Source organism: Phodopus roborovskii, unplaced genomic scaffold (assembly GCF_943737965.1).
Source record: "Phodopus roborovskii unplaced genomic scaffold, PHOROB, whole genome shotgun sequence".
In the NCBI taxonomy this organism is placed as follows: Eukaryota; Metazoa; Chordata; class Mammalia; order Rodentia; family Cricetidae; genus Phodopus; species Phodopus roborovskii.
In genome coordinates, this window is record NW_026126480.1 from 49,120,284 (window position 1) to 49,134,391 (window position 14,108).

The window sequence follows — 14,108 nt, forward strand, 5'->3', positions numbered from 1 at the left end:
CCCAGCTCCAATGCTGCATCCTGATTGTGGGAGTCATTTCCAGACACTGGCGAGGCAGCTGCAGCTTTGGGTTAAGCCCAGGGGAACTGAGGATCACCAGGGCCCCTGCTCTTCTGGGGGCAGAAACACATCCTTGAATATTAGCTGTGGCTGGGGAATAGGACAGCTGCCTGAGCATACATGTCCTTAGGAGGAGTGTTAGCCTCAGGAGACTGCAGGGATGAGACCTGCTGGGGCTGGGGCTGGGGCTAACCTCTCTGCTCAGACAGACCCCATTCTCCCAGAGTGGCCACTCCAGGCCTCAGGCCACTTGCTCTTGCACCAGGGAATGTGATTCCAATAAGGGTTGTTGCCTGGGCTGAGGGCTGTCCAAGTTCTAATTACATGTAATTCCAGAGACTGGCAGAGCCTGGGAAAATAAAGGGATTAGAGAGCGGACTTAGCTGGGCCCTGCAGAGTACAGCAGGCTCCCCAGGGACAGATGGCCCCAGTCCCCACTGCTCCTTGCCTTTGAGGTGGATCATGGACTAGGGTCAGATGCCCCTCTCTGGAGTCTTGATTCCTGCCACACTGGTGACATGAGCTGAGGTGCTTCGGGAGTCATGGTTGTCTCAGCCTATGCGACTCGTGGAGAAATAGACGAGAAGTTGGTAGACTTGGAGGCTCCTTATTCTGCCTGGGCTGTATTGGAGTGTGCTGGGCTGGCCTGGGGGGGGCAGTTAGGGGGATATGGCAGAGCTTCATGGGATGTAATTCCTGCAGGGACCTTCTGCCTCTCCCAACCTGAGACTGGCTTGGCTTGTAACTTAAAGAAATGGAGTTCACTTGGGGTGTGTGCTGGCATTGGGATAATTGAGGCTGTGACATCCTGAGGAAGGCCAAGTTTACCCAGGGAGTCATATAAAGATAAACTTAGATAACCCGAATCAATATTTCCTTACGGGGACCCAGGAGCCCCCACAGCTGTTTTCCTGATAACTCAGCAAATGCCCCACCCACCCTTTGCACCTCCCTTGTCCTCCCGCCCTCGGATGCCTGCTGGGCATATAAGTCCTGGACCCCTGTCCTGGGATGCTCTCCTGTGCCACCCTCCTGAGCCACCATGGGGCTGCCACTAGCTCGTCTGGTGGCTGTGTGCCTCGTCCTGGCCTTAGCCTGGGGCTCGGAGCTCCAGAAAGGTAAGGGACTGGGTGAACTGGGCTGGGAAGCCCAGGGCATTAGTAAGGGGTGCCTGAAATAGGAGGTGGTCCCCAGTCAGAGTCACTCCAGTTGGACTGGGGTCTTGGGTCTCTCACCATTACTCTGAGGTTGAACATTCAGGGTTCTGCACCAGGTGGACGAGAAGCTGGAATCTCTGAGTGACCATTGTCCGTGGGAGTGGGGGAAGCATTGGATATCTAGGAGAAGCCAAGTTTAGAACAGCTCCAGATATAAGGGAACCTTCTTCAAGACAGTGCCTCTGGGGAATGGGCTATGTCCCATCCCATCAGGACAAAGCTATGGGTGGGAGATGTCCAAGTGGGGACTCCTGAAGAATGAGGGACCCAGCCCAGTCTCTTGAAGGGGTGGGTGGAGGGGGACTAAATGGAGCATCAGTCGAGGGCAGGTAGGTGTACAGGTAGACAGTGACCAGACTGCCCAAAGGCCTCTCTGCCTTTACTACCTGCTTGCATTCCACACTAGCTAGCACCCTGTCTGAGAGTCTCTGTAGAAGGGTCACCAATATTTAGCAGACTACTTATGCAGGGGACACCATCTTGGCCAGAAACTCCGGTCTGGAGCCCCACATGTGTAACCCTGGGGTTGACTTGGAGAATGGGCTTAGGGGAGCCCTCCTGGGACTTGGGTGTCTCACCTTGAATCCCTACTGCTCTCCCAGAAGCCAGATCCCGAAACCATGTCTGCAGCACCTGGGGCGACTTCCACTACAAAACCTTTGATGGCGATGTCTTCCGATTCCCTGGCCTCTGTGATTACAACTTTGCTTCTGACTGCCGAGACTCCTACAAGGAATTTGCTGTGCACCTGAAGCGGGGCTTGGGCCAGGCTGGGGGTCACCCCCAGATAGAGTCCATCCTGATTACTGTTAAGGACGACACCATCTACCTCACCCACAAGCTGGCAGTGGTGAATGGGGCCATGTGAGTGGGATTAGTAGCTGTCTCCCGTTACCCAGCAGCTAGAGGTTGCTTCTGGCTCCTTGGAGCAAGTTCACCCCTGAACAATTTGTATAAATTAGCCAGCCTCCATGATACTCTCTTCTGCTCTGCACATGGCTAATAGGAGTGCTGTGAGGTTTAAGTCCCCTCTGTAGACAAGGGTCTTGGGTGAATGCAAGTCCCCTGAAGACTTTCCCTGGGGGCCAATTCAGTTGGAATGGCTGCCAGAGCCTGTCCTCCAGGCTAAAGTTGCAGAAGCTCAGAAAGGAGCAGCTGCTTGGCCAGCCCTATTGTTCCCTGGCATTGTCTGTAACAATGAGGTCCTCTTAAATGCATTCCTGTTTTGCAGGTTCACCCTGCTGGGGATTTGCTCTTTTCCTGCGGCAGGGGTTTCTGGGTCCTGCACTGGGCTCTGCCAGCGTTCCCTTACTTTGCCTGGTCTGCTGGACCATGCTGTCATGTGTGGGTTGGGTATGAGGGATGGGGTTCAGAGGATGGGGTTTGGCAGTTCCAGGCCAACACAGGAGTGGGATGGAGTCCTGGCATTAGGACAGCTCTGGATAATGGTCTGGGCTGGAGTTGAGAGTCCCACCTGGCAGATTTTGTGAGCAAATACCTCTGAACAAAGGGCTTGGAGAGGGTTGGGCACTCAGTTCCCAATATATCCCATCCTTTAGGGCTCCTGAGAAGGGCCTATGTTTTGGACTCAGAGAGGGTATGGGAAGGAAAATAGGCAGGAGAGCCTGGCCCTGCTCCAAGGAAATCAACCTCATTCTGGACAAGGGTTCTCTGGCCATTGCCAAGGCTTCTGCCTGACTCTCTGGCCTCTTCCTGGAGCTTGGCTAAGTCTGTGGCCCCAAATGAGAACATGCTGACCAACTAAGGAGCCAGGCTGGGGCTGTCTTCACCCAGATAATTCCTTCAGGACCATGTGGACAACAGAACCCTCAGGAGGGCGAGTGGGTGGGTTCTGGTATGGTGGTTTGGTGAGTGACCCCATAGTGGTCCCCACAGGGTCAGCACCCCACACTACAGCTCCGGGCTCCTCATTGAGAAGAACGATGCCTACACCAAGGTCTACTCCCGTGCCGGCCTCTCCCTCATGTGGAACCGGGAAGATGCTCTCATGGTGGGCACCAGTATCCTAGGCTTTGAGGTGGTGGGGCTCCTCTATCTGGCCAGAGGCTTAGTGGCTCCATAGAAGGGCAGGCTTGGGGGACCCACACTTCACAATTGGAATAGGATCCTATGTGGTAGAGCAGGCTGCAGGAGACAGTGATCGGTACGATTGTTTCCATTGGTCGGGCCTGGGAGGGGCTGTCTGTGCCATATATGCAGTGATTGGTCTCTGTCTCTTAGTGACTGCATTTTGGCATACTACCCTGAAGGATCCTTCCTGGTTGCTGATTCCTACCCTCCTCCTGCCCTGCCCTGTTGGAGAAGTTGCCTAGACCTAGGGGCTCTGGAAGCTGTGCTGGGCCCTGAGGTCTGCTCACCTGCCCTCCCTTCCCCCTTAATAGCTAGAACTGGACAGCCGGTTCCAGAACCACACCTGTGGCCTCTGTGGGGACTTCAATGGCATGCAGACCTATTATGAGTTCCTCAGTGAAGGTGAGTGCTGGGCTGAGCTTGTTGAGAGGAAGGCAGGGGTGAGGCTGCAGGTTCCCCCCCCCCCCCCCCCCCCCCCCCCCCGGACCACTGCTGATCAGCCGTATTCCTAGGCATACAATACAGTGCCATTGAGTTTGGGAACATGCAGAAGATCAACAAGCCTGAGGCTGAGTGTGAGGACCCTGAGGTGGTGCAAGAGCCAGAGTCCTGCTCTGAGCATGTGAGTCACTGCTGGGGACCCTGGCTCTCAGGGAACCTGTACTTGCTGGCCTTTGTTGGGGATCCCTATGCTACAAGGGGAGGGAAGAAGGGGTGTGAACAGGGGTGTGAATCTGTCCACATTCATGTCTGTCTCTTCAGCGAGCTGAGTGTGAGAGGCTGTTGACCTCCACAGCCTTTGAGGACTGCCAGGCCCGGGTGCCAGTGGAGTTGTATGTGCGCGCTTGCATGCAGGACCGCTGCCACTGTCCTCAGGGTAGCGCCTGCGAGTGCAGCACCCTTGCTGAGTTCTCCCGCCAATGCTCCCATGCAGGCGGCAGACCTCAGAACTGGAGGACTGCCTCACTCTGCCGTAAGTAGCTGGTGACCCATGGGATGCTTGGGGGGGGGCACTCACATCGTGGTCAGTGTGAGCATCCCTGGGTTTAAGGAGCCCCTGGTGGGATCCATGTCTGTGTCAAGCACCCAGACACTATTTGCCAGTGGCCTTGGCACTCTGTTAGCTCCTTATTTGTGGATTGATGGTGCTGACTTTGCTTCTAGCCAAGAAATGCCCTGGTAACATGGTGTACCTGGAGAGCAGCTCTCCTTGTGTGGACACCTGCTCACATCTGGAGGTCAGCAGCTTGTGTGAAGAACATTACATGGATGGCTGTTTCTGCCCAGAAGGTACATGCTCTGGAAGACCCTTGTTCCAGAGACTGGGTGGGGAACAGGAAGGGAGGAGTAGTACCCTCCCAAGAACCCTAAGGGCTGGGAGATGAGCATCACCATCGACAGAGTAGGGGTCCAGATGCTTGTAGGTGGTGGTCTGACTGGCAGCCTCTCTTTGGGGGGAAGCTGGCACTTCCTGAGGTTTCCAGGATAAGCTTACATCTCTGGCTACCACAGGCACTGTATATGATGACATCACGGGCAGTGGCTGCATCCCTGTGAGCCAGTGCCACTGCAAGCTGCATGGGCATCTCTATATGCCAGGCCAGGAGATCACCAATGACTGTGAGCAGTGGTAAGTCTCAGGGCACAGAGCTTGGGGGTCAGGCAGGCTGGGGTGTCACTGAGTCTTGTCCCTGTGTCCTGCTTCTGGGCAGTGTCTGCAATGCTGGTCGCTGGGAGTGTAAAGACCTGCCTTGCCCTGAGACTTGCGCCCTGGAAGGTGGCTCCCACATCACCACCTTTGATGGAAAAAAGTTTACCTTTCACGGGGACTGCTACTATGTCCTGACCAAGGTAGGCAGATCAGGCTACTAGGATGGATGGGAGCCCTCTGGGGAGGATGGAAAGACTGGGTCTTCCTGGGGTGGTGGGTGCTGCTGCTCTTAGAGACAGTATGAAAAGTGGGGTTCTAGGGTGTAGGAGGTGGTCGGATCCTCACTAACTGTACTACCCTTCCCCATGCAGGGCAACCATAATGACTCCTATGCTCTCCTTGGTGAGCTGGCCCCCTGCGGCTCTACAGATAAGCAGACCTGCCTGAAGACTGTAGTGCTGTTGACTGACAAGAAGAAGAATGTGAGTGCTCCCTGCTCTCCATTCCCAGCATGCCTGGGTCCTGCATGCAGTCACTCTCACCTCTATGCACCTGTGACATTTCTTGCAGGTGGTGGTCTTCAAATCAGGTGGCAGCGTGTTGCTCAATGAGCTGGAGGTGACCCTGCCCCATGTGGCAGGTGAGTGGCTCAGGGAGGGGTCCTGAGCTGCTGCCAGTTAACAGAGCCAGTCGGGACTTAGACAGCCTAGGACATTGGCTTTATCCTTGGGCCCCTGCTGGTGGCAGGGGAGGGGATGGTGGGCATCCCACCAGATAGTAAGGTGGAACCCAGGAGCTCTGCTATCTTTCACCATGTCCTTGTCTTACAGCAAGCTTCTCCATCTTCCGACCCTCCTCCTACCACATTGTTGTGAACACGGTGTTCGGGCTGCGGCTACAGGTTCAGTTGGTCCCAGTCATGCAACTTTTTGTGACTCTGGACCAGGATGCACAGGGACAGGTGCAGGGTGAGTGGTCTTATCCCTCAAAAAGTCCCCTGAGGGCCCTGCCCCACCACCAATCCTTCCTAACCCTGCCCTGGCCCTTTAGGTCTCTGTGGGAACTTCAATGGCTTGGAAAGTGATGACTTCATGACATCTGGGGGGCTGGTGGAGGCCACTGGTGCCGGCTTTGCCAATACCTGGAAGGCCCAATCAAGCTGCCATGACAAGCTAGACTGGCTAGATGATCCCTGTTCCCTCAACATTGAGAGTGGTAAGGTTCAGGGTTGCTGTCCACTGGCTTGTCTAGGACAGAGTTCTGGCCAGTACTGTCCTCGAGCAGATGGGACTTCTGATGGGGGCATAGAATGTGGATGGAGGGGTGGGTGGAGGTCACATGGTCCACGGCGCTGGGGACCAGCACATCCATCTGCTGTTCGGTTAGTTTAGAGTGGCCCCATGCTGGCAGCTTTCCAAATGACAAAGTAGATGGGCTGGTCATGCTAACTGCTGGGTAGTGGCTCTCATTAGGCCTGGCCTAATGCTAGGGCAACACGCCCCCCTACCCACGTCTCAATCATATTTGAAGATTTCTAGCCCCCTGGGATTGAGGAAGGGAGGAGGTGTTATACAAAAAGGTGTCATTTTGCTGATTGATAGCTGCCAGGAGTTATGATGGGAGGGAGGAAGGGTTACACAGGAGACTGTGTCGCCTCCCCCCTGGGTGATCAGACTTTTAGGCTCAGGGTATGAGAAGGGAGCCTGGCCGTGCTAAGGTTCTGACCCACTCCCTAGCCAATTATGCTGAGCACTGGTGTTCCCTACTGAAGAGGTCGGAGACCCCTTTTGCCAGGTGCCACTTGGCTGTGGATCCCACTGAATACTACAAGGTGAGTTCATCCCCCAACTCTACATACTCAATGTTGCATGCAGTGTCCTTAGAGCTAGCAATATGTGCCCAGGCCACCTGGCTGAGCCTGTGAGTGTGTGTGTGTGTGTGTGTGTGTGTGTGTGTGTGTGTGTGTGTGTGTGTGCCTGAGTGCTGGCATGGGTGAACGTTTATGCTCACGTGAGTGCACAGGGTGCTAGTGCCATGCACCTGGCTTCCTCACCTCACTGTTACTTTGGTTTGCCTCCTAGAGATGCAAATATGACACATGCAACTGTCAGAACAACGAGGACTGCATGTGTGCAGCTCTGTCTTCCTATGCCCGTGCCTGTGCTGCCAAGGGTGTCATGCTGTGGGGCTGGCGAGAGAGTGTCTGCAGTGAGTGCTTCCCCACTGGCTGCTTCCTAGGATAGTGATCCAGACATAGAACTCCATGGGATGGGGGCTGGGGGCCCTGAGCACAGTCAGTCCAGGGAGAGGGGCCAGTTGTAGCTGCCTCCCAGCTTCTGCCAGAAGCAGCAGACTTACCTGACCTTTGAGGCTCTGTTTGCAGCATGGAGCAGAATTCTGCAGAGATGGACTATGGGATGGCCACAGCTGTGGCAGCTGAGTTCAGGAGCCTGGGAGGGGTTCCCAGTGTGACTGCCCTCTCTCTGTAGTCCTGGTGGGGGGAGACGCTCAGTGACAGCCCATAGGGACAGTAGTTGGAGTTCAGTGCCATTGTCCCTTACTCCTGTGGTTTCCTCTGCAGACAAAGATGTGCACGCTTGCCCCAGCTCACAGATCTTCCTGTACAACCTGACCACTTGCCAGCAGACCTGCCGCTCTCTCTCAGAGGGTGACAGCCACTGCCTCAAGGGATTTGCACCTGTGGAAGGCTGTGGTTGCCCTGACCATACCTTCATGGATGAGAAGGGCCGCTGTGTGCCCCTGGCGAAGTGCTCCTGCTACCACCATGGTCTTTACCTGGAGGCAGGAGATGTGATCCTGAGGCAAGAGGAGCGCTGGTGAGTGCCCTGGACTCGGTAAGGGGTCCACAAGGCAGAGCGCTGGTGAGTGCCCTGGACTCGCTAAGGGGTCCACAAGGCGGAGCGCTGGTGAGTGCCCTGGACTCGCTAAGGGGTCCACAAGGCTGAGCGCTGGTGAGTGCCCTGGACTCGGTAAGGGGTCCACAAGGCGGAGGGGGGGGGCTGCTCTTGAATCTCTACCCCAAGTGAAAAACTGAGAGGCTCTACCTGTGGGACTGGAGGCTCTCAAATGGTGCAGGGGTGACAGAGGTGAGATTCTGGGAGTGGACTGGGCCCCATTCACCCTGTCCCACTTCTCTCTCACAGCATTTGCCGGAACGGGAGGCTGCAGTGCACCCAGGTCAAACTGATTGGCCACAGTAAGTTTCACAGATGCTGTCCAAGTGTGGCCACCAGTCTGAGTCTTGTTTCCCCTCCCTACTTACCTGGTACCCTGAATTTATCTTGAGCTAAGACAGACTTCTTGACCCCACAGGCTGTGAGCACCCCAAAATCCTTGTGGATTGCAACAACTTGACTGCTCTGGCCACCCGGAAACCCCGCCCCACTAGTTGCCAGACACTGGTGGCTGGCTATGTGAGTGCCAGGGAGGGCTGCTGTGGTTGGGCTGGTTGGGGGCATTCTGGATGCCTGAGTTAACTGGGTGGGCTAGGCAGACTCCCACACTGCCAGCTCACTGGGCTGGGGGCTGAGTCTTACACACACCTGCATCTATTGATAGTCCCTGTGGCCCTGTGACTTTCAGCAGTGCAGAGTTCAGCCTAGGGGCCTTGACCAGCAACCCTCCCTGGTCTCCCTGACCAGGATGAGCTTGAAGGGAGGGGTTTTAGGAGAGTGGAGAAGAAGTTGGGGAGTCCAGGACACTTAAATCTTCTCACGTGGGCACTTGACCCCTCAAGGAAGGCTTGGCCCTCATCCTAGCCTTTCTTAATCCAGTACCATACAGAGTGTATCAGCGGCTGTGTGTGTCCCGATGAGAAGCTGGATGATGGCCGTGGTAACTGTGTGGAGGAGAAGGATTGTCCCTGCATCCACAACAAAGACCTGTACAATCCTGGGGACAAGATCAAACTGGACTGTAATAACACCTGGTGAGCTGGCCCAGTCAGGCTGCATTGGAGGGACGGGACTCGTTTTGTGGGGGTACAAGAAGGTCCCCACTCTGTTGACAGAGTGAGTCTTGTGTCTACCCCTGGCCCAGAGGTCACTCATAGGCCAGGTCCTATGTGAACCGCCTCAGGGGCTATTGCCACAGCGTCCAGGGCCTTACCTATGCCACTCTCTGAGGACAGGTGGGAGTCTTGGCCTCAGGCCCTTCAGGCTCCTCTACCTTTCTCCTCAGTACCTGCCAGAAAGGACGCTGGGAGTGCACCCAGTATGCATGCCACAGTACCTGCTCTATCTACGGGAGTGGCCATTACATCACCTTCGATGGAAAACACTATGACTTTGATGGACACTGCTCCTATGTGGCTGTCCAGGTGCGATTGTGAACCTCTCCAGGAAGGGGACTTCCCTGAGATGCGGAACAGGGCCCTTGGGGGTGGGGAGAGCTAGCCCTTCCTCACACTGGGACCCATACTGCCAGGATTTGCACTCCTAGAGAGTAGAGAGGGTGTAAATCCCTCTCTTCCCTCATGGGGATGGGGGTATTGAGAAAGCCCCCCCCCCGTGTGTGTGTGTGTGTGTGTGTGTGTGTGTGTGGCCCAACTACTGTCCCTTCTGTCCTTTGTATGGCTTCATCATCTCCAGACAACAGAAGATTTGGCTGGGTGAGGTTTGAGTTAGGGACTTGAATCCCAGATGGAGAAAGGCAGAATGTTTTCTACTCAGGGGTGGCTTTACCTTTGCCAACTGGGGTTGGCACCTGTGTCCTGGCTTTCTTGGCTGACACTGTCTTGTTGGCCCCCAGGACTACTGTGGCCAGAACTCTACTGGCTCCTTCAGCATTATCACCGAGAATGTCCCCTGCGGCACCACAGGTGTTACCTGCTCCAAGGCCATAAAGATCTTTATAGGGGTGAGTGCTGCTGGTTTCTGGGATCTCTTGGGAGCCCTTGGACATGGTCAGTGACCATCCTTTTCTCTGGATAGGGAACAGAGCTGAAGTTGGTGGATAAACACCGTGTGGTAAAGCAGTTGGAGGAGGGACACCATGTGCCCTACATCACACGGGAAGTGGGTCTGTACCTGGTGGTGGAAGCCAGCTCTGGTATTATTGTTATCTGGGACAAGAGGACCACCATCTTCATCAAGCTGGCCCCTTCTTACAAGGTGAGCCACCAAGATGTCAGCCATGTTGTGGGCTGCTCCCAGCACAGACCCTGTGGGATGCTACTGTCACCTATCTCAAGACTGTCAAGCTGGAGACTTGTCTTTCCTCCGGTAGGGCACTGTCTGTGGTCTGTGTGGGAACTTTGATGACCAGACCAAAAATGACTTCACCACTCGGGACCACATGGTGGTGACCAGCGAGCTAGACTTTGGGAATAGCTGGAAGGAAGCTCCCACGTGCCCAGATGTGAACCACACCCCAGACCCCTGCAGCCTGAACCCACACCGTCGCTCCTGGGCAGAGAAACAGTGCAGCATTATCAAGAGTGGTGTATTCAAAGGGTGTCATAGCAAGGTAGGTGGGCCTGAAGGCATGGGCAAGGTCACAGGACAGGCATGGCTGAAGGCATGGGCAGGGTCACAGGACAGGCATGGCTGAAGGCATGGGCAGGGTCACAGGACAGGCATGGCTGAAGGCATGGGCAGGGCCACAGGAAAGGCATGGCTGAAGGCATGGGCAGGGTCACAGGAAAGGCATGGCTGAAGGCATGGGCAGGGTCACAGGAAAGGCATGGCTGAAGGCATGGGCAGGGTCACAGGACAGGCATGGCTGAAGGCATGGGCAGGGTCACAGGAAAGGCATGGCTGAAGGCATGGGCAGGGTCACAGGACAGGCATGGCTGAAGGCATGGGCAGGGTCACAGGAAAGGCATGGCTGAAGGCATGGGAGGGCCACAAATGCAGGCAGGGGCACAGATGTGTGTGGACCGTGGGCTCTGCAGGTGGAGTCCCATTGTAGGTGTATTGTGGTTGTGGTTAGGGCCATGGTTGGGGCCGCTGAAAGAGATTGATGAGCATGACTGTGGCCATGAGAGGGATATAGCCTACTAGTCTTGCTATGTTTGTTTTTCGGGCTCCTGCCCTCTCCAAGTAGGCTAAGGATACTTGGAGGCACGTTGCTGTACCACCATGGGGTATTTGTTCTTTAATTCCGTACATTTGGTTTTTTGAGTCTGTAATTAGATGATCAACCTTTCTCTCTGAGATTCCTGGGTAGACTCTGACCTCCTTTGCTCTAATTACATGCTCATCAGGGAGGGAGAGAAACGACATTTTGTTAGAGCCTAGAAGGTAGCAGGGGGAGGGCCAGTTTTAGAATTGTCATCTTGAGCCACTCAGGGGATGGATGACAGATCTGTTGGACAGGGTGTCCTGAATGTGAGTGCCCTCCCTCCATCAGCTACTCTGAGGCCCTGGGCCAGCTTCATGTCCTGAATTCCAGGCCCTGTATGGGCAGTGTGGGCCTTGGGCACATTGACGTCTTCTTCCTAGGTGGACCCCACGGTGTTCTATGAGGCCTGTGTGCATGACTCTTGCTCTTGTGACACGGGTGGTGACTGTGAGTGTTTTTGCTCCGCTGTGGCCTCCTATGCTCAGGAGTGCACCAAGGCAGAGGCCTGTGTGTTCTGGAGGACGCCGGACCTATGCCGTGAGTATCTATGGCAGACAGCATCTTCCTTCCCCATGCAAGTGATAACTGAATACCACCTATCCCATACTTGTTCCCAGGTATCCTTTTTTTGGGGCATAGTGAGGCTTGTGTTGGTAGGAGCTGACTGGACCTGTTCTTGATCACATCTCCTGATGCAGGCTCACTTAAGTGCCCACTTGTATGCTCCCAAGCCTGATCATGTCTCTGTTCTCTCTCCCTCTAGCCATATTCTGTGATTACTACAACCCCCCCAATGAGTGTGAATGGCACTATGAACCATGTGGGAACCGCAGCTTTGAGACCTGTAGGACCATCAATGGCATTCACTCCAACATCTCTGTGTCCCACCTGGAGGGTGAGGAGGCATAGCCCTTCAGGGAGGTAGCTGCTAAGGGGCAGTCCCCTGTCAGGCTGAGGGCTACCATTAGCTGGAGATACATGGGATGTTAGAGAGATGGCCAAGGGCTAAGAGGCTTGGCTTAGGGGACAAGGTTCACTTCATTATCGTCTTCTCACTGACCTGGGACCTAGGAACCCAGCTAAGGACCTGCCTCTTGAAGAGGTGACAAAGAAGCATGCTAACTCATGGGTGGGAACCACTCGGGTGTGTGCAGAGCAGAATGCCTTAGTGGCAGGGAAGGCACAAACCTTGTCTTCTGACTCTTGGTCTTCATAGATGAACATCTCCAAGCAAAACACCAGATGGGGTGGGGCTAATGAGGAAAGGTCTGGTAGATCAGGGACCCAGTTCTCCATGGTGGTGTAAACCCCATTCCCTATACCCACTAGGCTGCTATCCTCGGTGCCCTAAGGACAGGCCCATCTATGATGAGGACCAGAAGAAATGTGTCACTGAGGACATGTGTGGCTGCTATATTGAGGACACTCGCTACCAACTCAACGAATCTGTTCCCACTGAGGATATCTGCATGTCTTGGTACTGAGCCTGCATTGCATAGGGTATAGAAAAGGTTGGCGCACGTGCGTGCGCACGCGCGCGCGCACGCGCACACACACACACACACACACACACACACATCATGGTCAGATACATGGAATTGTGGTCACTCCGGTTAGGTGCATATGCACATGCAAGCACACATACATGGCTCTCTTAGCCACATATATACACATATGGTCATAGGAGCTAGGGAACAGAGGTGCTAGTTCCTGTCCTTAGGGGTATGAAGGCCTTTTGATCTCACCCCATCCTCTTGGCTCAGCTTTTTCTTAGCTTGCTTCACCTCATCTGGTTGGCCACGTTTAGAACCCAATGGGTGGGGTTCCTTTGTAGCTCATGTTTGGGGCTTTGGGCCCAAGCACAGGGAGATGGGCATATGGTGTCTGTGAGCAGGGAGGGTATGGGGAGGACTTGTAGCATCTATACTTTCTTTTCAGTATATGCAACAACTCAGAGATCACCTGCCATCCAGATGAAGGTAAGCTGCCCTCTGCTGGGATCCTGGAGGTAGAGGGTTAGAGGTCCCAATCCAGGAAGCCCATGAGACCTAGACTCGGGTAGGGATTGGTTTCCTCCTGGCCTCTATTTTTTTTTTTTTTTTTTATGTTGCCCAGGTTCCAGATTCAACTTGCTGAGCTGTGCAGCAAGTCTGAGGGAATCACACTACACATCTTTGTTTCTTTTCTCTAATGGGAGTGGTACCCTACGGGGAATTTCTAGTGTATCTCTCATCTGGGTTCTGGACTCATCATCTCTGGGTTCCAATGGGGCTTTTTCTTCAAAGTGAGAGGTTCTAAGGATATAGTCCTGATGGAATATGTCCCCACTTTCCCCTTACATGTGATAAACTGGGGAAGCTTTGAAAGTCTGTGTTTTCCATTGGTTTGATGGCCCCATATCCTCTGTGCAGGGAAGATTATTAACCAGACCCAGGATGGTGTCTTCTGCTACTTGGAGATCTGCGGCCCCAATGGGACAGTGGAGAAACACTTCAATATTTGTGCCTCCTCCACACCATCCCCATCCACTCTGACAAGCTTCACCACAATCTCCACCACTACCCCCATCTCTACAACCACAACCACAACCACAACCACTGCTACCGCCACTACTGGCACCGCCACTGCCACTGCCACCTCCACAGCCACGATGACCACCACTGAAGGTGAGGCTTATTCTGAGGGCTTTTGTCTTCTTGAGAATCCAGCATGGATTCTCCTTCTGGGGGGCCAGAGCCAGGCCTGTGTATTCATCAGGTCAACTGAGAATTTAGATGGCATTGACATTTCTCTGAACTCTTCTACATTTGTTCCAGTTCAAACCATGTCTATGATGAGTGACCTGTCAGGGGTATGACAGACATAGGGAAGAACACCTGTAATATGGGGGACCTGGGCTGGGCTTGGGACTCAGGTGGCAAAGCACTTGCTTCACAGGCATGAGGACATGGTTTGAATCTCCAGAGGCCATGTAAAAATGCCAGACATGTGGGTATACATTTGTA

General features: G+C 54.4%; 1 protein-coding gene across 1 annotated transcript in view; it reads left to right on the top strand.

The window, feature by feature from the left end:
• The first annotated feature begins 1,102 nt into the window (after positions 1–1,102).
• Positions 1,103–14,108, top strand: part of Muc2 (mucin 2, oligomeric mucus/gel-forming) — a 31,787-nt gene continuing 18,781 nt past the window's right edge. The window contains exons 1-28 of the mRNA XM_051193397.1: positions 1,103–1,178; positions 1,880–2,141; positions 3,174–3,288; positions 3,680–3,770; positions 3,881–3,990; positions 4,131–4,341; positions 4,533–4,658; positions 4,881–4,998; positions 5,081–5,219; positions 5,391–5,501; positions 5,590–5,659; positions 5,850–5,987; positions 6,070–6,231; positions 6,756–6,850; positions 7,101–7,227; positions 7,601–7,856; positions 8,184–8,236; positions 8,353–8,453; positions 8,814–8,968; positions 9,220–9,358; positions 9,790–9,897; positions 9,972–10,151; positions 10,267–10,506; positions 11,484–11,640; positions 11,867–11,998; positions 12,433–12,580; positions 13,042–13,082; positions 13,515–13,718. Of these exons, the coding sequence (XP_051049354.1) occupies positions 1,103–1,178; positions 1,880–2,141; positions 3,174–3,288; positions 3,680–3,770; positions 3,881–3,990; positions 4,131–4,341; positions 4,533–4,658; positions 4,881–4,998; positions 5,081–5,219; positions 5,391–5,501; positions 5,590–5,659; positions 5,850–5,987; positions 6,070–6,231; positions 6,756–6,850; positions 7,101–7,227; positions 7,601–7,856; positions 8,184–8,236; positions 8,353–8,453; positions 8,814–8,968; positions 9,220–9,358; positions 9,790–9,897; positions 9,972–10,151; positions 10,267–10,506; positions 11,484–11,640; positions 11,867–11,998; positions 12,433–12,580; positions 13,042–13,082; positions 13,515–13,718 (3,865 nt within the window). The remainder of the gene's footprint in view (positions 1,179–1,879; positions 2,142–3,173; positions 3,289–3,679; positions 3,771–3,880; positions 3,991–4,130; positions 4,342–4,532; positions 4,659–4,880; positions 4,999–5,080; positions 5,220–5,390; positions 5,502–5,589; positions 5,660–5,849; positions 5,988–6,069; positions 6,232–6,755; positions 6,851–7,100; positions 7,228–7,600; positions 7,857–8,183; positions 8,237–8,352; positions 8,454–8,813; positions 8,969–9,219; positions 9,359–9,789; positions 9,898–9,971; positions 10,152–10,266; positions 10,507–11,483; positions 11,641–11,866; positions 11,999–12,432; positions 12,581–13,041; positions 13,083–13,514; positions 13,719–14,108) is intronic.